This window comes from Oryx dammah, unplaced genomic scaffold (assembly GCF_014754425.2).
Source record: "Oryx dammah isolate SB20612 unplaced genomic scaffold, SCBI_Odam_1.1 HiC_scaffold_12, whole genome shotgun sequence".
Classification (NCBI taxonomy): domain Eukaryota; kingdom Metazoa; phylum Chordata; class Mammalia; order Artiodactyla; family Bovidae; genus Oryx; species Oryx dammah.
Window position 1 is genome coordinate 50,788,002 of NW_024070196.1, and position 25,165 is coordinate 50,813,166.

The window sequence follows — 25,165 nt, forward strand, 5'->3', positions numbered from 1 at the left end:
TGATGGTGATGGTGACGATGGTGGTGATGGTGACGATGGTGATGACAGTGGCAACAATAATCATGGTAATCTGCCTCTCTGCACTCGCAGGACACTTGTTCATTCTATCCTCCTGCCCGCTGTGAGTTCAATCTTGTGCTTGGTGACCCTACACATCCAGGACATATCCAGTTCTGGTGACACCTATTATCTTGCCAGCATATCTGGTGTCACATTTTAGGGAAAAAAATTGTTTATTTTTGAAAATAGTTTTTTTTTTGACCATACCACACAGCATGTGGAATCTTAGCTCTTCAACCAGGAATCAAACTTGTGCCCCTTGCAGTAGAAGTGTGGAGTCTTAACCACTGGACCACCAGAGAAGTCCATAAAAATAGTTTTCTGACCTGAACCGTTACTTTATACTCCAGTATTCTTGCCTGGAGAATCCCATGGACAGAGGAGTCTGGTGGGCTACAGTCCATGGGGTTGCAGAGAGTCAGGACACGACTGAGCGACTAATATACGTTATTTTTCAACTTGACCAATGTAAGCAGAACAAATACCGCTGGTCGATAAGTATTCAAAAGTTATGTAATTATGCTTCATTTTGCTCCCAAGTGTCCAAATTTGAATGATAAACTGCATAGCCCCCAGCTTTCTGCCTGGGGCACTGAGGCTGGGGGCAGTTGCACCAGGCACCGCAGAGTTGCGTCGTCGGCCTGGATCTTAGATGAATTCTGCCACCTGGTGAGGGCTGCTAAAGAGAGATTGAGAATTAATATTTAAATTTTGCTCTCAATTCTGCCCACTTCTCAAAAGGATTTCAACTGCACAAGATGGTCACTCAGCTTCGGAGCCTGGCCCCCATGTGACACCCGGCTCCACTATGCAGATAGCATTTATAGATGTGGAAGTCACACCAGGCTGCCCAAGGGCAGGCTCGCATCCCTGGTCACTGACTACTCTGCCTTTGGCCCCCAGTCCCCTCCCTTTTACTTGCTCTACATCAGTCCCTCAAGGCATGACAACCCTGAAGACCCCCACACACAACACCCCTGAAGGCCCCCGCCCCCTGCTTCACTAAATGTGTCTGCTTCTCCTACCATCCTGCCGGCCAAAACTCCCCAGCGGGGCCTCAGGTTCTTAGTGAAGGGACCCTCCTCTCCTCCCGTCCCGTCTCCTGCCCAGGTTTCCCTCCTGTCGCTCCTATCTGCCTGCCCCTGCATTTAAACTCCCAAACTTCTGCCAGCATTTGCAAGGAAGGTGTAAATCACCCCCGGCTCTGTAAGCAAGACATGCAAATAAATCCAAGTTATGCCAGGCTGCAGGGCATTCACCAGCCCGAATCCTACTTCCAGGTTGAAAATGAAGAATCGGCCCATTTGGTTGTTGTGGTCTTACTTTGGGGGTGACCTGGGGTGCTGAGTCTGGCCTCCTCACCAGCGCTGGGTCTCTCCAGGCCAAGTTGGCTAGAGGCCTGACCAGTTTCTGATGGAAGGCTCCAAATCCCTCAGGTCCTTGAATTCTGAGTCCTGGGTCTGTAACCAGGAAAAGGGAACCTGGGGAGCAGGAACCCACTCTCCTCTTTAAATATCTTCCCTGCTGTGTGTGGGCAGGATGCAGACTTGGTGGGAAAGTTAAAGGAAGCCAGACTTTGGCTCAGCATTAAAAGCAGAACAGATGCCGCCCAGTTAGAGAATCTTGAGGTAGTGAGTTCCCTGTCCCCTGATGGTTCACACTCCCTGTCAAAGATGGGAGATGGGCATTCTTGGCTGGTCTGCTGAACCCAGGGCTTCTGTGACCACTTGGCGGCCCGGAGCGCATCAAGGGAGGCAGTTAAGAAGATTCTGCCCAAAGGCACCAGGTGACAGCCCCATCTTACAGATGAGGAAACCGAGGCCTCATGTGGGGAGGGAAAGGAGAATTACTCACATAAGGTGTCACGTAGCTGGTAGACTTGGAATCTGCCAATCTGACTGGCATTTGCTGTGTAAGCCTGTCCCTTGTGACCAGGAGAGGGGAGGAGAGGTAGGTCCTGGGTTAGGGCCTGAGGTCTCTCCAGTGGAACCATCTAGAATATCCCAACAGCACCATAGACCCCTCCAGAGGGTAGGCAGCAAGGGCCTTGTATCCAGGCTGGAGATGAGTCCAGGGGAGAGGGGGAACGATCCATTTGACCCTGTAGTTTCTCCAGTAAAGACTGGGGTTGTAATAAGAGCATCAGCCTTGAATTATTCCCTTTAATCATCACAACAGCCCAACAGGTGCTGTCATCACCCCATTTAATAGACAAGGACTCTGAGACACAGGAAAGTTATCCAAGGAAGCCAGTTGGCCTGTTTGGGGACTAGGATTTAAACTTGTCAGAAATACTGATTCTTGGGCCCCACCTTTACCGACTGAGTGAGAAATGTTTTAGGAGTAGGCCCAGCCATCTGAGTCTTCACAACCCTCAGGCACACTTATGCCTGAGAATCCCTGACAGAGATAAGCAGCTGAGTAAGGGAGAGAGCCAGGCGTAAACCACTCATTTTTTAGATGAACACACAGGCTCTGGGGCTAAGCCATTTGTCCAGAGGACCTCAGTGCTGGCCCCCTTCGTCCTGTGGTCTGACAATGTGAAAAGAGGGAGTGACATTTGCCGAAGTCAGAAGATAGGGTCAGGAACCCCATGGTGAGGGATACAGGATGCTGGGGTCAACCCTCTCCTGCCCCCATGCAGTGTGGCCTGGGACAAGTGACTCAACCTCTCTGCTTCCTCATCTGCAAAGCAGAGTGGTGATGATTATCTCTAACTTAGAGGTTATTGAGAGTGAGTTGTGTGTGTGAAGCACTTTGCCCAGAGCCCAACACCAACAGAGCAAGTCTGTGTTGCTGTTGTTGGGATGGTCATTTCTGGGAGGAGTAGCCTTTGCTCTGGGCCTTGAAGGAAGGCAAGAGACAGGAGAGGTGGGAGTCTGGGGGCAGTAAAGGCTGAAAGAAGTGTTTTTGTAGGGCACTGGCAGCCCCTGCTGGCCTGGCTCTGCGTCTGAGGGGTGAGACAGGGCCAGGCAGCCCCAAAGCCCTCTCCCTCCAGCCCTGCCCCTCTCTGAGGCCAGCACCCCACCCCTAGGACCCTGGAGCCGGGAACCAGAGAAGGCCAGTGACTTGTCCAAGGACACCCAGGAGTGTTCTGGGCTGCGGGCTTTCCGGACCAGGTTGTAGGTCCTCCCTGCCTGCCTGGCCCCAAATCCTCCTCCCTCCCCACCTGCTGCTCATGTCACCTCGCTTCTAACCCTTCTCTCACTTCCTTCCAGCCTTACACGCCTCTGGGAACGAGGTCCCCAGAGGGGAATGCAGTGGCCCAGGTACGAATGTGGCCAGCTGGCCTGGGGGGTGGGGGTGGGGGTAGGGCCAGGCCGGGGTGGGGGGCACCCCCAGGTCCCCTGTTGTCTATGAGGGCCCCACCTCTGTGAGCACACCTCTGCCTGTGAGCACCACTGCTGGTGCCACTGCTGCCTCTGTTCCCCCTCCTCAGCGTAGTGTCTGTTCCCCATGCTGTTCCCTGGCTCACACCTGTAGATCATTGCACTCGACTTGACTGTTCTGTTGATTTCTTACTAGTGTGTCCACCTGTGACTCTTACCCACTTACGTTTCCCCTATAGCAAGTGTGGGGGAGGGAGGTTTCAAATGTCCCCATTTTGTAGAAAGTGAGAAAAATTGAAACCCAGAGAAGGGAGAGGAGTCGTGGTTAAGGCTGAGGAGCCAGGTCTGGAGCTGAGGCCCTTTCGCTTCATCTGTGCACACTGTCATTCGATCAGCGCTTACTGTGCAGCTGCTGCATACCGGCCCTGTGGGCCGTGGCCAGGGGCTGTAGTTGGTGTGGACCCTCTCCCCGTGAGCCCCTGCAGGCTCACTGGCCGCATTTCATGAGGACGGCAGTCATGACAGCAGCAGGCAGTTAGGAGGTGTCACCCTATGTGCCGCAACCCTTGTGAGGTGGGAACTGCTCTCCCCACTCTACAGATGGGGAAAGCGAGGCCAGGAGGCCACTGTGTCAGCAGGGGCAGAGCCAGGGCTGCAGCTCCGATGAGAACAAGGCGACCCCAGACCGAAAGCCTGCACCCCTGGCTGCCCCTAGCCTGGCTCCGTAGGGTGCTGGCCACCCACCCAGCCACTCCGGGGATCGGAAGTTAACAGGTCCTGGGCTCCTCCAGGGTCAGCAGGTGGAGAGGGCAGCCAGAGGAGGACAGAGATCTGGGAGGGGCCAGGCAGGCTGCCCAGGCGTGTAGGAGCCTCGGGGCTGTTTGGTGTCCAGGGATGGGACTGCAGCCCCCTGAACTCCTACCCAGAACCAGGCTACACAGTCAGGGTCATCGGGTGGTGAGAGGAGTGTGGGCAGGGCCCTGCCTGTCTCAAGCCTGAGTGCTCCCCGGCACTGCTCACCCCATCTTTGCTCTCTCCCTGCAGCCGCCGTCAACAACAGCTCCGACACTGAGAGCGTCCCCTCACCCCGCACCGAGGCCGCCAAGGACACGGGGCAGAATGGGCCCAAGCCACCGCCTGCCCCGGGCACAGATGCACCACCTCCCGAGCCGCCCACCCCGCCGCCTGAGGACACCCCGGCCCCCACTGAGCCCACCCCAGCCCCCGAAGCCACCGGCCCGCCCACACCCCCACCAGCACCCCAGTCGCCTGCCACGCCCCCTCCTGTGGTCCCCAAGGAGGAGAAGGAGGAAGAGGCCACAGCCGCCCCCTCAACCGAGGAGGGGGAAGAGCAGAAGGCCCCTGTGGCCCCAGAGCTGCCGACCGATGTGGGCAAGGCCAAGATGGAGGAGCCAGGCGAGGCACACCCCGTGGAGCCTGTCAAGAGTGAATGCGAGGAGGAGGCTGCCGGAGAGGGGCCCGACAAGGTGAAGGCGGGCCAGGAGGCCGCAGTGGAGGCTGCGTCCGAGGGGGCACTCAAGGTGGAGAAGAAGGAGGCCAGTGGCTCTGGGGGCAAAGGCCCCACGGCCAAGGGCTCAGGCGCCCCCCAGGACAGTGACTCCAGTGCCACCTGCAGCGCCGACGAGGTGGACGAGCCCGAGGGCGGCGACAAGAACAGGTGAGTGCGCCGGCTTTGTCGTCTCATTCTGCAAGCGCTTACTGAGCATCACCTGTGTACCGAGACAACGGCACACGAGGCCGATTCCACGCCTGCCCTCGGAGGGAGAGGGGGCCGCCACTAAGTGTTCTCCGTCTGGCAGGAATTCCGATGTTGGGACAAGGCAGCATCGATGGGGTGGGGCCCCATTAGCGGTGGCCTCTGAGCTGAGCCTGGGCGGGGAGAAGTAGGGTGACAGTGAGCATGGATTAGCTTCCAGAGCTGCCGCCACCAAGGGCCACCCCAGAGTCAAGGCATCGGCAGGGCCACTCCCCTGAAGGCTCCTTCCCGCCTCCTCCAGCCTCTGGTGGTGCCGGCCACCCTCAGCATGTAGATGCGTCCCTGTGGTCCCATGACATTCCCTGCATGTGTCCCTGGGCCCACATTTCCCTTTTGCCGTAAGGACGTCAGTCCTTGGATGAGGGTCCACCCTCAGGACCTCCTCTTAACTGCATCGCATCTGCAAAGAGCCTATCTCCAAAGAAGTTCACATTCATAGGTATTTGGCTCTTAGGACTTGAACAGACTTGGAGAGACACAGTTTTACCTTCAACATGGTGGGACCAGCAAGTGCAGAGGCCGGGGGTGGGGACTGAGCCTGCAGGATTCAGCAAACCAGCCCGCCTTGCGGAATCTCTGGCCTGGGGGGGTGGCTGCATTTTGTTCTCAGGACAGTGAGACCTCTGCAGCTTGTGCCTGTGACTTGGGGTGTGTCTCAGGCTCTGAAACTTGCTGGCTGTGCAAGGGGGGAGATTTAATGAGGGCCAGAGGGGCAGAGGGATGCGCCTTGTGAGGCGGCCTTGGGGATGTCCTGGTGAGGCTGGTGGCGGTGTACATGGGGGCAAGTGGCAGATGCCCGGGATCCTGGCCGGTTCATGTTCTGCCCGCTGAGGGTCCCTGAGGGTCCCTGAGACCCCGGCCAGAGCGGAAGCCGGCAGGCCCCACTTGGGGCCCAATGTGGGCAGCAAAGGGCAGGGCTGTGGAGATCCACGCCTGCTTGCATCTGGGCGGCTTAAGGAATTGTTTTTAGTGAGGCGGGCCGGTCATTTTTATTTTGACTGAAAACAGTGCAGTCTGTTTTCGCTCCTCTCACGTCTCTCGGAAAAGTTCTGGGCAGCGCGAGAGGGAGGAAAATCTGACTTCCAAATCCAACCGGTTCACTGGGAGCCGTTTCCTCTGCTCCGTGATTCACCTTGGGGCATGTGGAGATGGCAAATTCTAGAACGTTTCATGTGAAAACCGGACCTGGTCAGAGCTCGCTGGGTCCCCATGTGTTCGGTGAGCTACCTCTGGTTCCTGGCAGGACCCTCAGCCCACTTGTATGGCTCTTGGATAAGCAGAGGTCTGGCCAGCAGGTTTCTGGGGGCCCGGAGGTCCCAAGTTTCCTGCCCAGTGGGTGCAGCTTGGAAAACAAGAGTTCACGGCGGCCTGATCTGCCGGGAAAGGCCCTGGGCCAGAGTCTCGCTCTTTGTGCCTGGGTAATGGGGTCAGGGTGGGCGGCTCCCCGCCCTACTCCCGCTGGCCACAGAGACAGTCATGGAAACACACGTTTCTGCTCTTAGCGGGAAGAGCATTGAGCTCATGGGACAGCCACGCTGATAAGCGGCCTCCTGAAGTCTGTGTTTTGGGTACACATGGCCTGCCTGGGCTGGACACCTCGGAGGGTTGGCCTGGGTCCAGCCCTCGGGCCAGGCCTGAAGCCCCACAGCCTACTTTCAGCCTCTCCCCGCAACAGCCTCAGCCCCACCCAGGGACATGTCCTTCTCTTCCCCAGCTGGGTCTGGCTCCTGTCCACTCTTCCTGCCTGAGCGTCCAGCCTTCGGTCCCTCGGGAGCAGGAACCCTGGGCTGGGAGTCAGGACACCTGGTTTGTCACGCCCTCTGTGACTGAGGCCAGTCCCCCACCCTCAGGGTGAGGCTGGACTCGGGCCAGCCTCCTGACCTCTTCCTGGCTGGCAGTCCGCCACCCCTCCCTCCTGCCCCGGCCGCGGCCGCACGGGGCCAGGCGGGCGCCGGAGGACGCAGGCGAGATGCGTCAGAGTGCGCCCTGGCAGCCAGCACTACCCCCCTCCACCACCCCAGAGAGATCGGTGGGCGACCCCAGGTCCTGGCCTCCTGCCCACAGCCCTGCCTCCTGCCTGGCAGTCTCAGCGCAGTGCACTGGGCGTCCCTGGACAAGACACAAGATGCATTGCGTTCTGGCCCGTGCCCGTACGGCTTTGGGAGAGAAAATCATATCCTGCTTTTTACTCTCCATTGCTTTCTGCCAGACAGCTCCGCCTGGGAGTTTTCTTGGCCAGCGGCCAGAGATAGTGGCTTTGATTGCAGAGCCTTGAGTTTGCCTGCCTCCGCCTGTTCCGTTTCCCAGAGACAGTACTGGGCACTTTCTGGCAGGGCTGGGCCTTCATAAGTGCCTTGCCCTGGATCTCAGTTTTTTCATCCACAAGATGGGTGTGGGTATCCCCACTTACGGGCTGCTTGGGAGGATAATGGAGTTCTGAGCCCACAGTAAGATGCTCAATGAAGGGAGTTGCTCCCTTCCTTTGGAACTGCTTCAGGAGCCCCCAAAGTTCACTCCATGAGGAGGTTGGAATGTAGTTGCTTCCGCTGAGCCCCTGGAATTTCAAAAGAATGTAACAGCAATTTCTCCTTTATTTCTCTATTCTGTCAGTGATTAACTAGGCACCAGGGTGTGCCAGGTACCATCCTGAGCTCAAGGGGAGCAGCAACAAATGAGGTCCTGGCTCCAGGGAGCTTACATTTCACTGGGAGCGATTAGTACGGAATTGGAACAGCAATGGAATAAAGGGGATGCTCGTGTGACAAGTGGATGAGGGAGAGATTGGTCATGGAGGGAGTGTGAGGGGCAGTCAGGGAGACCTGCCTGAGGAGGTGAGATGATGGGAACACAGAGTATGAGACACGGAGGGAAAGTCGGCAGAAAGAATGGCTGCTGCAAAGATCCTATGGCCTCACGAGCTTGTGTTCGGTAGATGGCAGAGAGGCCTGTGGCAGAGAGCAGAGCGAGTGAGAGAAGGGGGAGAGGGCACGAGAGGCGGTCACAGAGGTGGGCAGAGTCCTGGCTCTACCTGGCCCCACAGGGCCCCGGGGGTTGAGGCGAGGAGTGGGGTTTTATCTTGGGGGCGTAGGAAACCAGCATGACCACGCCTTTGTGAATCTGCACGATCCTGCCTTCCCCGCCCCAGCCTGGCAGCTGGGATTATCCCAGCCCAGCGATAATGAGGAATCTGGGGAGGGGGCTCAGCAGAGAAGGGACATACTGTTGCAGACCCAGCGTCCCCTGGGGCCCTGCCCCCTCCCCAGCCCTGGTCTTCCGGGGCAGGAAGCAAACCCGCAGGGACGAGGAAATGCCCAGGCCGCTCAGCACTAGGCGTTGTTGTCACAGCTTCTTGTGCCTTCCCGTGTCCTGCCCACAGGACAGTCACTGGAGGGAGCGACTGTTCTCATACCCATTTTACAGGTGAGGAAACCGAGTCAGGCACAGTTGGTCAAGTCACCTGGCCAGTGGTGGGATTTGAACTGGGAGGTGGAGTCTTGAACTTCAGGGTTAGGGGGCAGGGCCCCAGCTGCTCCCAGCCGAGTTGCCAGCTTCCCGCGCCACCCACCTTCCCCCCAGCCCCCACCCCTGCCCCTCCCGGCCCAGGTCACGTGCACAGTGCCAGGCTCCGAGAGCCCCTACCCTGCTCTGGTCTCTGGGGAGGAAAATAAACGCCCTGTCTTCCAAGAAAACAAAGGAAAGAGCACAGAGGGAGGGCGATACTGTGAGGAGAGCTCCTAGAGGTGCTGGCTTCTGCCGCTGTGGAGGTGGGATGAGGCAGTTTGGGGGCCACGTGAGCGCTAGGCATCTTGCCGCCCCTCGGGGCAGTGGGGAGGCTCAGGCCCCTCAGGCTTGTTAAAGATCAGGATCTAGGCCCTTGCTCTTGGATGCTGCCCTCTTTACAGTGAGCGGTCAGGCTACGATCATCTTGTCAGCTGTGAAGTACTGTGCTCATGGCTGCAGCCCCCACTGAGCTCTTGCCTCCCTGGGTGGGGTTGGGGGGACTCAAGAGAGAGGGGTCTGGGCCTCCATGCACACCCCCAGCTGGTGACTGCTGAGGGCATTGAGGATGATCCCTGCTCCCCTCCGATCTGCCTGCCCCCTGCCTGGATAAGGAACCACAGGGGAATCAGGGCAGGGCAAAGGCCCTAGGTTGCTGACAATCAGAGTGAGACACAGACACTTGGCTTCTTAGTTTGTATCATAAAAGCATATTTTGTGCCCCTATAAAATTATATTTACATGATATAAAAGTTTATATTTTAACCTTAAAATTTGCATTTTCAAATATTTTATACAATAGATAATAGTATAGCATTATTACTTTATTGTTCATGGAAACAATATACTTAATATATCAAACCCTTGATTTTGTGGTCGGCAAGGAGTATATTCTTTATCTTTTCCTTGTAACAGCTTTACTGAGACATAATTCACAAGCCATACAATTCAGCCATTGAAGTGTGATTTTTTTTTTTAGTACATTCACAGAGTTATATAATCGTCAGCACTGCTTAATTCCAGGATATTGTCAACTACCCCCAAAAGAAACCCCAGGCCATTAGCAGTCAGTCCTTATCCCCCACCCCCCAGCCCCTGGTACCCGCTCATCTTATCTTCTGTGTCTATGGATTTGCCTCTTGGGGGAATTTCATGTAATTGGAATCATGCAGCACGTGGCCTTTTGCAACTGGCTTCTTGCGCTCAGCATCATGTTTCTGAGGTTCATCCAAGTTGTAGCCTGGAGTCATTCTTTTTGGCTGAGTAATATTCCACTGTATGGACATACCACATTTTGTTTATCCATTTCACCTGGTTTTGGACGTGGGGGTTGCTTCCACCTTTTGGCTTTTGCAGATAGTGGCTGCTATGATCTTTCGTGAACAGTTGGTGTGTAGGTGTGTGTGTGTCTATTCTCACGAGTGTATGCCCAGCAGTGCAAATGCTGGGCCCTATAGTGACTCTAATGCACTTCCTGAGGAAATGCCAGAGCATTTTCCAGAAGGGCTACAGTGTATTCACTCTTAAGTTTACAAATACAAGTTGATTTAAGCGGACAGTGATAATTAGTTGCAAGAGAAGAGGAGCAAGGCTGGGCTGGTGACATTTGAAGCCGACGGTGAGGGGTACAGGACAAGTGAGAGCATTGGTTCTTGGACCTGGTCAGAGTGCTTTGGCCCAAGGGTAGAGGGCAAAACGAGGCTGGGCTTGGGTCTCCGGGGGAGTGAAGATGGGCAGCCAGCAGAGGAGAGGCCTCCGGTGGTCCTGGTAGCCTGAGCAGGATCCGGAGAGGTCGAGAGAAGTGAGGACGGCAGGGAGGGTGAGCTGGTCAGGAGGACTGTGAAGCCCAGCTGAGCATGAAGTCAGTCTGACCTCGGAGCCTGGCGCCACTTGCATGCCGTGGGCAGCCCCAGGGGTGTCGCCAAGACTGTCTCTGCTCAGCTAAGCGTGTGGCAGATGTGGGCAGGGGGTCAGCACCCGAGGAACTGGCTTGTCATGGGCCACAGTCCCGTCACCGCAGCGAGCGGGGGTCCCCCTCGGCTGCACGTCACGCGTCTGTCCTGCACTGCCGGCGGGAAGGCGCACGATGCACTCTTGGCATCCGGCAGCCAGCTCTGGGTGGTGTGAGCTGCACCCTGGCTATCACGGATCTTACCTGGAAGGCAGGGGCTGTACCGCCAGTCTGCACATGGCATCAGCCAGGATGGTCACAGCACACACTAGGGGCTGTGCCCACAGGACCCTCAGGCTTCGCTGACCTGTCTTGTGACTCTCCCTCCTGGCTGAATCCTCCTGGCGTGCATACTGTTTGATTCCCCCAGGCCTGCTGTGTCTTCAGGGAATGGTGGTCTCAGGTGGGACTTGAGAGCTGGGCAGGAACCCGGCAGCCCCGGTGCGGGGGTGAGGGGCTCTGAGCTTCTGCCCTCGAGACCTCGTGCCAGCTGGTGAACCAGACAGGGCTTGTGGCATGGCACCAGGCCAGGGCTGTTGTGTCCTGGAAAAACCTGAAGACCTTTCAAGGAGGGGACACTGGTGAGCAGCTCTGGAGCCACGCCCCAGGGCAGCCTCTGCCCCAGGCACCCGAGACACTGCAGCTCTTCCCTGGGGTGACCCCAGCCCTGGCATCCCACCATGTTTTAGCCCCCTGCCCTTCCTGCCCGCCTCCGTGCACCCGTGTGCAGACACGCGCACACACACACACGCACACACACACCGTGCACCCTTAGCAGGTTGCTGCCCTGTTCTGCATGTCAGCAGCAGATAGACGTGACCTTGCTTTAAAGGACAAGCCACCTGCAGGCCCAGCTCAGCTCCACTTATGGCTGCAGGGCGGGCAGTGTACACGCTGACCCCGCGCCCGCAGAGCTTGCACCCGGTTAGCCAAGATTCCGGTTAGCCATGCATTCTGGTTGAGTGGGAGGGCGCCCCAGTCCTCGTCTCCAGTAAGCAGGGCCCATTGAGCACCATACCCCAGGCCCCTACCCTGGGGCCTGAGCCTCTCATACTTGGGTGATGAGTCATCTCTCTGAATCTCTTAAGCCTCCCAAGCCTTAATCAGGTTGATTCTTGGGTTTCCCAGCAGCTTCCCAAGGGCCAGTCGTGGTACGGGCCCTGAGTGTGGGCTTCTCTGGGACTTCCCTTGCCCTGGGCCATCTCAGGAGCCTTTGATCCTCTGGGCTGGGGTGGGAGGGGTCTTGGTCCCTTGTGGGGCCTGCATGGAGCAGAGGAAGGAGAGAGAAGCCCCCACCCTGACCCCAGGTCTCCCCGGTGCTGGACATTCGCCTCCCTCTGGCAGCACCCCCAGCCACATCATCCAGGCAGGAGCCAGGAGAGGCTATGAGCCCGTGGGCCTGACACTGGTTTCCCCACCCCCCCTGCCGTCCCCCCTGCCACCAGGCTCCTGTCACCACGGCCCAGCCTCCTCACCCCGACCAGCGACACCAGGACCAACGCCTCACCCCAGAAGCCGCTGGACCTGAAGCAGCTGAAGCAGCGGGCAGCTGCCATCCCCCCAATTGTGAGTCCCGGGCCCACCTCCCATGACCCAGGACCCCCACCCAGCCAGGACCCGCAAAGCCCCCATGACCTTTACTTCCTGTTGGGGAGACAGTAAATCAGGCTGATCGCAGGCCAGGGAGGTGGAGGCCCGGCACCTGCAGCCCCTCGCTTCCCACCACCTCCTGTTTCCTATAGAAATCCTCATGGAGACAGGCAGGAACAGTAGGGGGGCTGGGGGGCCCCCAAAGTTTCCGGCCTGCAGGTCTCCTCCCTCTGGCTTCCCAGCCTGGAAGCTCTCACCATGCCACCTCTGCCTGCCGAGGGCTCTCCGGAGCCCCCCAGACCAGGCAGGAAGCCCCCCACTGTCACAACACCTCAGAGAGGAGGGCGGGGCCCCACCAGTTAACTTGAGACCCTCTGCAGGGGTTGGGGGGTTGTCCAGAAGATTCTCCAGGCCAAGCAGGAGGATCCTCAGAGGTGCCGTAATTGTAACGGCTCAGTCATTGGTGGTGCTAGTGGTAAAGAACCCGCCTGCCAATGCAGGAGACGCAAGAGATGTGGGTTTGATCCCTGGGTTGGGAAGATCCCCCTGGAGGAGGGCATGGTAGCTCACTCCAGTATTCTTGCCTGGGAAATCCCATGGACAGAGGAGCCTGGTGGGCTACAGTCCATAGGGTGGCCAAGAGTTGGACACGACTGAAGCGACTTAGCACACTCACGTAGTCATTGCCCTCTCCCAGGACGTGAGCCTGGCCTTCCCGTGCACCTGGGGGCTGGGGGCTGAAAGACTCCGAGCTGACCAGGGCTTTTTGAGTGAGGGGCACAAGGAGTGCCAGTCTTTGCTGCCTGCTCCCCACAGCCGGGCACTGTCCCATTTGTCAGCTCTGATCTCTCTGAGACCCCCAGAAATTTGGGGAAGGGGGAAGGGGCTAGGGGCAGGGTAATGAGGGCTCCCAATCCACAACCAGACACCCGGGATGGCTGGGCATACCCCCTACACTTTGCACAAAGCCCTCCCTTCCTGGCCCTCAAGCTGTGTGCCCTTGGGCGTGTTGCTACCTCTCCTGGGCCTCAGTTTTGAGGCTGGTCACATGCAGGGGGCCTGGAAAGCTTTCCCTAATCTCTGGGACCTGCAGACAGCCTGTAAAGACGCTTTCTCCTCCTGGCTTTCCCCCAGCAGGTCACCAAAGTCCATGAGCCGCCCCGGGAGGAAGCAGCTCCCTCTAAGCCAGCTCCCCCTGCCCCCCCACCGTCGCAGCACCTGCAGCCGGAGAGTGACACCCCCCAGCCGCCCAGCAGCAGCCCTCGAGGCAAAAGCAGGAGTCCTGTGCCTCCTGCCGAGAAGGAGGGTAAGTGTGTGTCAGTGGCTGAGGGAGTCAGAGAGAGAGGGGGCTGATGGGCGGGCATAAGGGGCCTTTTGTGTATGCCGAGCAGCTGTTCCCAACTCCATGGCTCTGGTGGCAGGACAGGCCAAGTTAATGAGTGAAACATGTGGGAGTGAGGCAGTAGGGGGTGGCGGGGACTGCAGCATGGAGAACTCACGCTCTTCCTGAAGTGGGCTCACATTGGCCTCAGCCAAGAGTCACCACGTGGCAATTCAGGCCTGGGGTTGTGGGTTGTTCTTTCAGAGAAGCTAGAAATCCATCTTTTCATGTGAAATCTTAAGAGTTTCTCAACATTGGCAACTTCTCAAAATTCCCACAAGCTTTGTGCGTATATGAAAACACGTCTATGGCTGATTCTGGTTCCCTGTGATTCAGTCCACACGTGAGCTTCTAGAACCATGAGGCTCAGCGCCAGCTGGCAACAACTCTGGGCCTGGGCAGGAAGCACTGCCCTCTCCAGCTTTCACCCTGACCTTATTCCAGGCCGAGGTCACTGGGTTCACTGGGGAGCCAGTGAGTGATTCCCCGAGCAGCTGTGTTGCAGCAACTGCCCGGGGCGTGCTTCACGTCACCACGTGAAGTTCAAGGTCAGGAGACAGGTGGGGTCTGGTTTCTTGTTCTCTGGATCTTCTATCTCTGCCCCACTCCCCACCGGCCCCGAGAAGTCTCAAGCCTGTATCCCTAAGGGGCACCCCTCCCAGGTCAGCCTGTCACAGCGCAAGCAATGGGGGCTGACCCCCTCCCTCCAAAGGCTCCCCCCATGCTGTGCTAGCCCAGGCTCCTGAGGGCTGCTGTAGGGGTCCAAGGGCAGCAGGACCCCAGGCACTGTCCCTGTCCAGTACAGCCAGGGACAGACTCGGTGGCCAGGGCCATCTGTGCCATCACCTCAAGCAACTTCAGGTATGGCGTCTTGCTGTCTCTAGAAAGTCAGATTGGCCCTTGGCCATGGACCTCCCTGAGGGCGGTGCTGTGTGTCTGAGGACAAAAGCAGGGCTGTCCCTAAAGGAGGCCAGCTCCACACGTCACAAGTGACAGGGGTCTGCCAGACACCTCCTGGCTAATCGGCCCACCCCCACCTGTCTCCCTGCGGCTACCTTCACCTGCCATAGGAAGTCTCAGATGCCACCCACGTGGATGGGCATGCATCCATCCAGCATGTGGCCAGGGGATCAGGACATGTGTTGAACACCCACCGTTGCCAAGCACTACCCCTGGGTAGTGTGGGTCTGGCAGTGAGCAGGATGAACTTCCTCCTCCGGGCAGCCGTCCTTCTTGTGAATGAGAGTATGTTAAGCAGGGGAACACATAAGGAAGCAAGATGACCTTAGGGTAGTTCATGGAACGAACGAGACAAAATAGGGTGAGTGACGAGGGGCTCAGGGAAGGGGTCTCCAAGACCAGGATAAGGCAGTGGTGGGAAGATCTGGGGGAAGGGCATTCCAGGCACCAGGAATAGCATGTACAAAGGCCCTAGGGTAGGAACAAGCTTGGTGTGTCGGTGGAGCTCCCAAGAGGTCATGGTGGCTGGGGAGAGGGGAGGGGAGGATGAGGGATGGGGACCAGATTGTGTAGGGCCTTGTAGGCTATGGTGCTATGGACCTCTGGTCTCGGGTGCAGGAAAAGAAGGCCTTTGCAAGAGGGACTCTCAGGGTGTATGTGTGTGTTGGGAACTGAGGAGAGGTCAGGCTGTCCGATTTCTATTTTGAAAAGATCTCTTTTTCTCTGACCATTGTTGGGAAGAAAGGGCTACAGGGAGCTGTGGGCAGATGGAGGAGGACACAGTGCTGTTCCCGGCCAGCAGTGGTGGCAGTCTGGACTATATGGGTGACCGTGGAGGTGGAAGGAAGGTGGAGGTGCCTTGGGATTTTGTTTCAGAGGCAAAGCCAGTGGAACCTGCTGAGGAACCCAAGTGTGGGGTTGAAAGCAGGGTGTCAGCTGCCTCTTGGGACCCTGCCAGTCACCCACGCTGGGCCCAGGACTCCCCATGGGTGGGGGTGCGGTTTGCTGGGCAAGAGTGTAGTGTGAGACATGGTGTCTGGTCTGGAAGGACATTCGAGGGCCAGGGCACTAGCCCAGGGCGGGGTAGCTGCGTGGTAACGTCAGGGGCCCACACAGCCTCGGCCAGCACCAGATCTGAGCCAGGTCAGGCTGCGCTTGGGTGGCTGGACACCGCACAGGGCCAGGCAGAGCCTGCTGGGACGGGTCACAGGCCCTGTCCCGGGAGAAGGTGAGCCACCTCCCCTCTGGTTTCTGAGTCTGGCGTTCGGCCAGTTGGCACCAGCAGAGGGCCACGCCGTTTCCTGGACTCGCTCGGCAGCACCAGAGATGGCGCACCTGCCGTCGGGTATGGTGGCCTGCCCTGTGGCTAGCACCCTTAGGCACATGCATGAACTTGACACCCAGCTCGACCTCTCTCTGGTCTCTCCCGCTCCCCTGCCCCCTGGCTCCGCCCACCCCTCGGGCTCCCCGGGCCCAGCTGGAGGAACAGGTTGTCTCTCCAGGCTCTCGGCCACCCGCCCAGCCTGGCCAGGGCTCAAGTTTCCCTTCCAGCACCGGAGGCCTCCCGCCCCCTCCCACCGCAGCCGGGGCTGAGCTGGAGAGAGCAGCCCGGGTGCGCACAGGGTCGGGTCTCTGGATGAGCGCCATCCGGGCATTTGGGGATTTTTCTGGGCCCGGTGCAGGCCCTAGAGAGGTGCTCCATTAGAGGAGATGGAGTGTAAGAACCCTTACCTGGGTTACTGCCCCCAGGTGTGACCCCCCCCCTCCTGCGGGCTACCCCCCACCAGCAGGCACATAGGTCCAGCAGGAGCTCTGTCTCTCCCAGGAGAGATGGGGAGGGTGTCCAGCATACACAGCCTCCATCCCACCTGCCAGGCCCACAGCGGGCACCTCTCATCGCTGCCAACACACTCCCGCTCACCCGGCTAGGTCTTCAGAACCTCACCCCTTCGTCATCTGGAGGTGGCCCCAGGGAGGACACCTGCCTGCCGTTCCCATCCCAGGCCCAGTGTTGCCAAGTTGTTAGCAGCCGCTTACTCCCTGGTCCCCCCACCCCACCCCCCCAGCTCCCATGGGTCTTCCAGCCTGATACCAAGTCTCAAGGGAGAGGTTTGGTGCTTAGGGCTGATTTCAGCAGCGAGAGGCCATAGGAGAACACCGTGAAGACGGCCTGGTCTTTGGCTGTGTTTGCAGGCAGTTCTCAGGTCTGAGAATCCAGGGTCAATCATTGCTCCTCTTCTGGTGCTCAGAGTGTGTTGCGAAGGTTAAGGTCACAGCCTGCAGCCCATCTAGTTGGGCTCAGGGCTCCTGCTCGCTGGCTTTGAGCCTTTGACCTGGTGACTTTGCCTCTCCGAGCCTCTGTGTTCCCATCTGCAAAATGGGGATAATCCTCATCAGTTCCTGGAAGGGTGTTAGGAGGATAAACAAGTCAGTCCACACAGTGCTTTTAGTTGGAGCCCCGATAGGAGAGCTGTTCTGTTATCTGCTGCTGCAACGGCCGTGAGGTCAAGGGGTCAAATCCTGACTTGGCCAAATGTTTGCTGGCAACCCTAGATAAGTCCATCAACGTGTCCGTGCTCAGCTCCCATTCCACAACGCCAGGCCTGGGTGCTCTCTTCCTCCCAAGTCTGCGAGGAGGCTCGTTGAGTTCGTGCTTTCAAAACACCCGGCCCAGTGCCCGGATGTGGAACTCGCTAGTATACAGGCTGACCTGCGCATGCTATCATCCCAAGCATGTGGGCTCCTAGCCGAACCCCCCAGAGCACACGTACACGGGTCTCAGCAAACTGTTCCGACCGCCTTCATCATCTAAAGAGATCAGCAAGCCTCTTCCAGAAAGGGCCAGATAGTAAATATTTCAGGCTTTGCAGGCCAGTCTCTGTCACAACTCCTCAGCCGTAGATGATAAATAAGTGGGTAGACGTGACCACGTTCCGGTACAAGTGTACACGCAAAATCAGGCGATGGGTGGGCCCCTTGCTGCCACCTCCATCCCCTGGTTGGGAGGTTTGTCCAGGCCCCTTGCTCACTTGGGGCCGGGCCAGCGCCTGTGTCTTTCCAGGGCTGAAATCAAGGGTCGCAGAGAGGCCCCCAGCCCACTCCCGAGGCACACTCGTGCTCAGGAGGACATTAGCAGAGTCAGAGTGGTGCCTGGTCTGCAGACTTGGGGGAGCTCCACCCTAGGAGCCCCCCACCTCCCCATCACTGTTGGTCAGGACCCTCCTCTGGCCGAGGCTGGCGCTGCAGGCAAAGGGAGGGGGGCTCATTTGAGCAGGGCAGCCAGGGCTGGGAGCCCGAGGGCTGGCTGAGCGTGGCTGACTACCTGCCCTGCCTCACCCCTCAGCAGAGAAGCCTGTGTTCTTCCCGGCCTTTGCAGCTGAGGGCCAGAAGCTGCCCACGGACCCCTCATGCTGGACGTCAGGCCTGCCCTTCCCCGTGCCCCCTCGCGAGGTGATCAAGGCCTCTCCGCATGCCCCTGACCCCCTGGCCTTCTCCTATGCCCCACCTGGTGAGTAGTCCACCCCAGCCTGGCCTCCTCCACGAGTCAGCCAGCAGGCAATCACTGGGTACCACCAATCACCCACCAATCACTGGGCACTGCTTGGAACTGCATGCAGAAGGATCTTAGAATCTGACGGGTTCTAATGGGAGGGATGGTCTCGTCAGTGATGGGAAAGGGGGCTCCTTTGAGGTTTGAGGAATCTCCAGCATGACAACGGAAGCACTGGTACTAGGGAGCCATAGGAGGTGCTTGAGCTGATGATGAGAGAGGCAGGTTTGGAGTGGGAGCGCCAGCTCCCACCAGTGACATAGAGCTGGAGAATGAGCAGGTTGAGAGAAAGGTGTATGGAGGGGAGGAGACAGCTTTGGCTTACAAATATAGTCAGGCTGGATTTAGATCTTTCTTGAGGTTCCCAGTCCTGCTGGGCCCTACCAGCCATAGAAGGGACAAGGCTAGAGGTGGATGAGGACTTTAATTAGCAAAGGTCATCCTCAGCAGAGCTGATCCTGCAAGATTTATGAGCCAAAAGAGCCAGAAAAAGAGGGAAGGGTATGCCAGGCAGTGGGAACAGCATGTGCAAAGGTCCGGAGGCAGGAAAGAGCAGGCGAAGCTTGAGACACTGAATCAGACTGCCATGGTGAAAGCGCGGTGCCCAGTGAGCCTGGGGAGACCAAACCCGCAAGGTCAGATGAACCTGAAAGCTGTGTCACAGGCTAATATATTACCCTGGAGGCAGTGGGGAGCCATAGAAGGGTCACACAGGGGAGGCGGGGGGAGCTTGTGAGCCAGTAGACTTTGAAAAATATCCTTTTGGTTCCTATGAGGGGAATTAACTATTGGAGGGTAAAGGAGGGATGGGGAGACCAGTTAAGGAGTCTAGGGAGAGTGGAGGGACCTGGTCCAGGACCTGGAGGTGGGGTAGATGGAGGGAGGTGGGGTGGGTGGAAATGGTGGTGTCTGAACCAAAGATGCAGACAGCTCCTCAGGGCAGAGGTGGGAGAGGAGCAGTAGGGGGGCATGTGTGGACAGGCACTCCCCTGGACAGGACAGGGACGGGGTGGGGAGAGGCCCCGGGGGCTGTATCTCTGACTGCTCTGGAGCCCCGTGAAGGACAGACATGTGCCCTGCAGGTCACCCGCTGCCCCTAGGCCTCCACGACAGCGCCCGGCCCGTCCTGCCACGGCCACCCACCATCTCCAACCCACCGCCCCTCATCTCCTCCACCAAGCACCCCAGCGTCCTCGAGAGGCAAATGGGGGCCATCTCCCAGGTGAGGTGGGAGGGCCAGCTCCCCAGGAATACCTGTGCCAGCTGGTGCCCAGAGAATAGCCCCTTCCTCTATCAAGAGTTTGGCCTTTCCAGCTGTACAGTTGGGGGAGGGCTTGCTGGGATCGATGGTGTCTGGGTGGGGGCCAGGCACCCAAGTGGCTAGGTCCAAGCTGGCTGCAACCTGCCCCAGGCTTCAGGACCTTGGGAGGTCACCCCATGGGGCATTCAAGAGCGGGGGCACTGCATCCAGACTGTGCGGCCTTCGGCAAGTTACTTGACCTTTCTGCACCTCCCTGTGAAAGGGAAGAGCATGCTCACTAGACACCCAGCACCAGCATGTGCAAAGCCTTGGTCTGCCTGCCCCTTCATCTCCCTGACCTGCCACTGTGTGTTGCAGGGCAGGGGCAAGGCTTCCACTTTGCCCAGATGCTCATGGGCACCGTTTCCTTTAAACCAGGTCATGATAGCCACCACACAGGTGAGGGCCCTGAGGCTCAGGAGAGGCAGTGACTTGTCCACAGTCACTCAGAGGAGCAGTGGGGCCAGGACTTGAGCCCCAGGCCTCTCTGACCCGTGTGCGGGCCCGAGGTTCCCCTCCTCTTGCGCTCTCATGAAAGCGGGTGTCAGGAAGCCCTGGTTGAAGCCTCTGGGACCCATGACCTCTGCCCCCACAGGGAATGTCGGTGCAGCTCCACGTCCCATACTCAGAGCACGCCAAGGCCCCTGTGGGCCCCATTGCCATGGGGCTGCCCCTCGCCATGGACCCCAAGAAGCTGGGTAAGGATCCAGACCCCCCAACCTTGATGGCTGAGGCTCATCTCCCACCCTTTGTGTCAAGGGGTGAGGGAGGGCCATTTGGCCTTTGGGACTCTGGCCCCCTGGGTAGGGCGGGGAGGGGGCCCATGCCTCCAAATCCCTGGCCTATGGCTCTGCTCACCGCTCTCGCCCATCCCCAGCACCGTTCAGCGGAGTGAAGCAGGAGCAGCTGTCCCCACGGGGCCAGGCAGGACCCCCTGAGAGCCTGGGGGTGCCTACGGCCCAGGAGACATCCGTCCTGAGAGGTGAGGGCGTGGGAGCTGGGCATGAGGCATGGTGTCTTGCCCTCATCCCTGTGGCTGCCCCTCCATCCCAGGGAGGGTCGAAGCAGGAATGGGACCTCTTATCCAAACCCTGTCTGAGAAGTGTCAGCTCCCAGAGGGTTTGGCAGCCTCTCTTCCCAAGTGTCTTATCTCTCCATTTAGGGGCAGGGGGACTCTGCATCGAGACACCGCGAGTGGAGGGGATGGAACTTACAGGTCACAGGAGCACAGTTGGGGTGGCCCTGGGTCCGGCTCTTAAGCTCTGTGTCTCATGTCTTCCAGGGACGTCTTTGGGCTCGGTTCCAGGCGGAAGCATCACCAAGGGCACCCCCAGCACGCGGGTCCCCTCCGAGAGCCCCATCACATACCGCGGCTCTATCACCCACGTAGGTGTCCGGGGCCACAGCATGCGGGACCAGGGTGGGACTCGCAGGCGGCATCCTGGACGTGGCCCCAATTGTGGACAAAGCAGTGGGCAGCCCACCCACTCCCTTCCGGCATCCCTGTGTGGCCCCCGCCCCAGTGGATGGGGTGGCTTCCTGGGGGTACCCACTTGTTCTGTGAGCATTCATCTTCTCTCCTGGGAGCCAGGCATTTAATGTGCTGAACAAAAACCTCGAGGCCCCCCGAGGAGCTGGCAGGGTAGTGGAGGGAGACAGACTGGTGAAAACTGAGCGGTGATTTCAGACTTTGAGTCAAACACTGCGATTAAGAGCATCCAATGCTGCCGAGGCCACATAGACAGGGGAGCTGGGGGAGACCTCTCAGAGCTGTGACCCCTTTAGAAACCTCAGGGAAGAGCATTCTGGGCCCGGGGAAGAGCACCCCCTCCCATACGTGTCTTAATGATAAAACTTCAGGCTGCAGGCTCTGACAGTGAGGTGTCTTTGCACCCCAGAGGCCTCAGATCCCACCACAGAGGGGGACCCCTCATGCTTCAAGTTTCTCTAACACCTGTCAGTTTTTAAATCACCAGCTTACGAAGGCAGCTGCCAGGTACCTAGGGCCAAAGGCAGGCCACACACTCACCCAGGCAGGGGCCCGACGCCCCCGACTCAGTTTCGAAACCCTTTTGGTAAAATTGTCTCTTGCTGAGTCATTCTCATATTGAGTTGAGTCGTTCAGTTGTGTCTGACTTTTTGCCACCCCATGGACTGCAGCGTGCACACCAGGCTTCCCTGTCCCTCACTATCCCCTGGAGTTTGCCCAAGTTTATATTCATTGAATCAATGATGCCATTTAACCATCTCATCCTGTCACCCTCTTCTCCTTTTGCCTTGAATCTTTCCCAGCATCAGGGCCTTTTTCAATGAGTCAGCTTCTTGCATCAGGTGCCCAAACTATTGGAGCTTCAGTTATCGGTACTCATACAGAGTAGGGATTCTTAAATCACTTTTTTTTGGCATGTGGGATCTTAACTTCCCAACCAGGGATTGAACCCGCACCCCTTGCGTGTGAAGTGCAGAGTCTTAACCACCAGATAGCCAGGGAAGTCCTGCTGAGTCATTCTCAGAGTGGTTTGGGATTAAAGGTCGCCATCTGAAGTGCCTAGGCGTCCGTCGGCCTCTGCTTTCCAGGTGGCCATGACCCGAGCCATGTCGGTCATTCACACTCCGGTGATGGTTGTCGGCAGAGGGTGGCAGCTGCCAGATGTGTGCGGGTCAGACTTTCCCACAGCCTCTCGACCAGGTGGTGATGAAATCTGTGCAGGCAACACAAACACACAGACTCACACATACACAAATACACACACAAACTCGTACACACGTAGACTTATAATGGGTGTGCTTATGTCAGCTGCCCCTGGAGAGGCCTTTTCTGATGACATGCAGTTGGCTTCTCTGCCCTGTGCCCTTTTGAGGAGAGAGGTGACTGCCCACCACTGGACCGTCACCCAAACTGAAGCCCATTTATTCTACGCTGCTGTGCACAAGTCTTCTAAAATGTGACCAGGGGATCCTATCTAGGGTGTCTGCTTTGAGACATCTGGGGAGACCTGTCCGGAGACCTGTTAGGGCATTTTGTTTTTCTCCTCCTTGAAGACCAAGATTTGGGATAAAAGCCCAGGGGGTGCCAGTTGTTGCCCTTAGCCCACAGAAGGATGTTTCTTGGCAGAGATGCTCCCATGGGGAGACTCAAAGGGCACCAGTCCCGGGCTTGGCACACGGTCAGACTCACATCTCTGACTTGGCTCTTGGATTCATAGAGAAGAGAGACGTCTTGATCTGGGGACAGCTTGTCTGTGCCAAGTGCCTTCAAGAATCGTAGACAGAGATTGTGTCTGTTTTGCAGATGTACAGACTGAGGCTCAGAGAGGCAAAGTGACTTGACAAAGGTCACATAGCAACTCGTTGGTAAAGCTGCTGTTTGCCATCCAGCAGTCTGACTCCAGATTCATATTCTGACCCTCACACTCATGTTCTTGGAAATCACCCAAGGCAGGATGCTACCCCATGGGGCTATCTTCTGTCTGCCTGAATACACCCCCTCAGTAGGAAGCACACTCCCTCTAAGGCTGTAGTTCCTGATGGGGGCAATTTTATCCTCCAGGGGACACTAGGCAGTGTTTGGGGACGTCTTTGATTGTCATGTCTGGAGGGGCAGGTTGAGGGGATCACATGGCATCTAGTGGGTAGAGCCCAGGGTGCCGGGGTAGGGGGCGCTGCTACGTGTCCTGCAGTGTCCAGGGTGGCCCCCACCACAGGGAAGCATCTAGGCCCACAGGTCACAGTGCCGAGGTTGAGAAACCCTGTGTCAGAGCTCAGATTTCTGGTGTCCCGCCCTGATGTGAGTCCCCATTCTCGTTTGGGGAGCGACACGCGGTCACAGGCACGTGGACTGACATCCCAGCATCCAGGCTCTGAGAAAGTACAATTTACGTAGCACAAGTAGAAGCACAGGCCTGGGACCAGACTGCCTGGCTTCCCAGCCTGGCTCTGCCCTCGTTTAGCCAGGTGACCCTGGGCGAAGCTTGGTGCCTCGGTTTCCTCATCTGAAATAGGTACAGTAGTACCTGACTCAGGGCTGTTTCCAGGATTAAATGAGTCGATACCTGTACAGGGTTCAGAGCTTATGATTAATAATATCGCTGATGTTTGTTCCGTGTGGTTGTGTTCTGGAGGGCTCTGCCTCCCCCGTTTTTTCTTTTTTCTCTTGGCCACGCGGCAGCTTGCGGGATCTTAGTTCCTCAACCAGGAATTGAACCTCGCTGCCGGCAGTGAAAGCATGGAGTCCTAACCGCTGGACCGCCAGGGAATTCCCTCTGCCTTCCCTTTTGAAGCCGCATGTGTATGAACACGTATGCAGTGATATACACATGTGTGCCTGTGTGGATTTGGAAGGCACACGTGCACACGTCCTGGTCATGTCTGGCGAGTTGGAGGTGGGTGCGGTCCCTGGCCAGAGCCTGCAGGTGATCACCCGCCTCCACACCCCCAGGGCACGCCGGCCGATGTCCTGTACAAGGGAACCATCACCAGGATCATCGGTGAGGACAGCCCGAGCCGCCTGGACCGCAGCCGGGAGGATGGGCTGCCCAAGGGCCACGTCATCTACGAGGGCAAGAAGGGCCATGTGCTATCCTACGAGGGTGAGTGATGCTGCCATAGCTATGAGAAGCTGGTGGGCGGGCAGGGGCTGGTCAGGCCGTCCCGTTCAGGGCTCTTTGATGTCCGGCAAGGACTCCTGAGGAAGAGGACCAATGGGGACCTGCAGGTGGTTGTTCATCTGGTCACTTGATGTTTACTAGGGGCCACCCATATGCCAGGGGCTGGGGGTCCAGCAGATGAAGCCCCCTCAAAAGGCTCTCAGGACAACCCCCCCTCCCCAGGTACAAATGGAAAGTCACCTTGTTAATCTTGTCATTAAACCTGTCTGTATCCACTGTGGCTTATTCACCAAACCCCAGATTTTGGTGTTTCTGGAGCTGGTCAAGAGAGAAGTTTCCAGAAAATATGGTTGGGGTTAAAGGGCAGCCAGATGTCTTCAGAAAACAAGTCTGGGGGAGTGTGTTGCCCTCCTATCAGCTGTGTGTGGTTGAGAGCCAAGGTGAAGGAGTGTCTTCCCATTTTCCAGGTGTGGGAGCTGGGGTACAGTGGTGGCCAGTGTTTCTTCTGTACCCCTCAGAGAACAGGAGCCCTGGGACGGGGGTGGGGAGAGTCTTTGGTCCATTGAGGGGGGTTCCTCACGAGGCAGGGCTGGGGTGACACCAGGAAGCACAATCACAGAGGTGGTGACCTCCCCGTCCCTGTAGGTATGTAAGTCAGGTAGGTATGTAAGTCAGAGCAGGTGAAGATCAGCCTTAGCTGCCTCCCACCTCTGCCTAGTTCTTTACAGTTTAGGAAGCAGACTTACGGCCAGCCTTGCGAGTGGGGGAAGAGGCCCAGGGAGCAGAAGCCCCAAGCTCACACCCCTAGGCCTCTGGCCCTGGCAAAGGCTGTGCTCTGATTGATGGCACAAGGGTGGCAGGCAGGGGCGGTAACCGGTGACACGCCGCCCCCTTACACCGTAGGCCCCCCACTTCAGTGCTCCTCACTCCACTCACCCTCCCTGGGTTCCGCTTCCCCACCCGGGAGCCCTGCCTGGAAGGAATTAAGGGAATCAAGGGCTGAGATGTCAATTTCCTGGCAGCCTTGGGCACCCAGGGGTGCAGAGATAAAAGCCACTAATGGGCGCCCCTCTCAGCCCCTGGCAGCTGTAGGGCCGCAAATTGCTTCTCCTCCAGTGGGCGGGTGCTTTTTCTTCACTATCCGCCTCCACCGGCCCAGCCC

The 25,165-nt window shown here is 57.9% G+C and overlaps 1 protein-coding gene across 1 annotated transcript in view; it reads left to right on the plus strand.

The window, feature by feature from the left end:
- The window catches only part of NCOR2 (nuclear receptor corepressor 2), a 189,920-nt gene that overhangs the window by 141,454 nt on the left and 23,301 nt on the right, over positions 1-25,165 (plus strand). The window contains exons 19-28 of the mRNA XM_040251285.1: positions 3,279-3,329; positions 4,434-5,067; positions 12,061-12,181; positions 13,340-13,511; positions 17,890-18,054; positions 19,179-19,318; positions 19,992-20,094; positions 20,274-20,378; positions 20,679-20,782; positions 23,835-23,985. Coding sequence (XP_040107219.1) covers positions 3,279-3,329; positions 4,434-5,067; positions 12,061-12,181; positions 13,340-13,511; positions 17,890-18,054; positions 19,179-19,318; positions 19,992-20,094; positions 20,274-20,378; positions 20,679-20,782; positions 23,835-23,985 — 1,746 coding nt within the window. The remainder of the gene's footprint in view (positions 1-3,278; positions 3,330-4,433; positions 5,068-12,060; positions 12,182-13,339; positions 13,512-17,889; positions 18,055-19,178; positions 19,319-19,991; positions 20,095-20,273; positions 20,379-20,678; positions 20,783-23,834; positions 23,986-25,165) is intronic.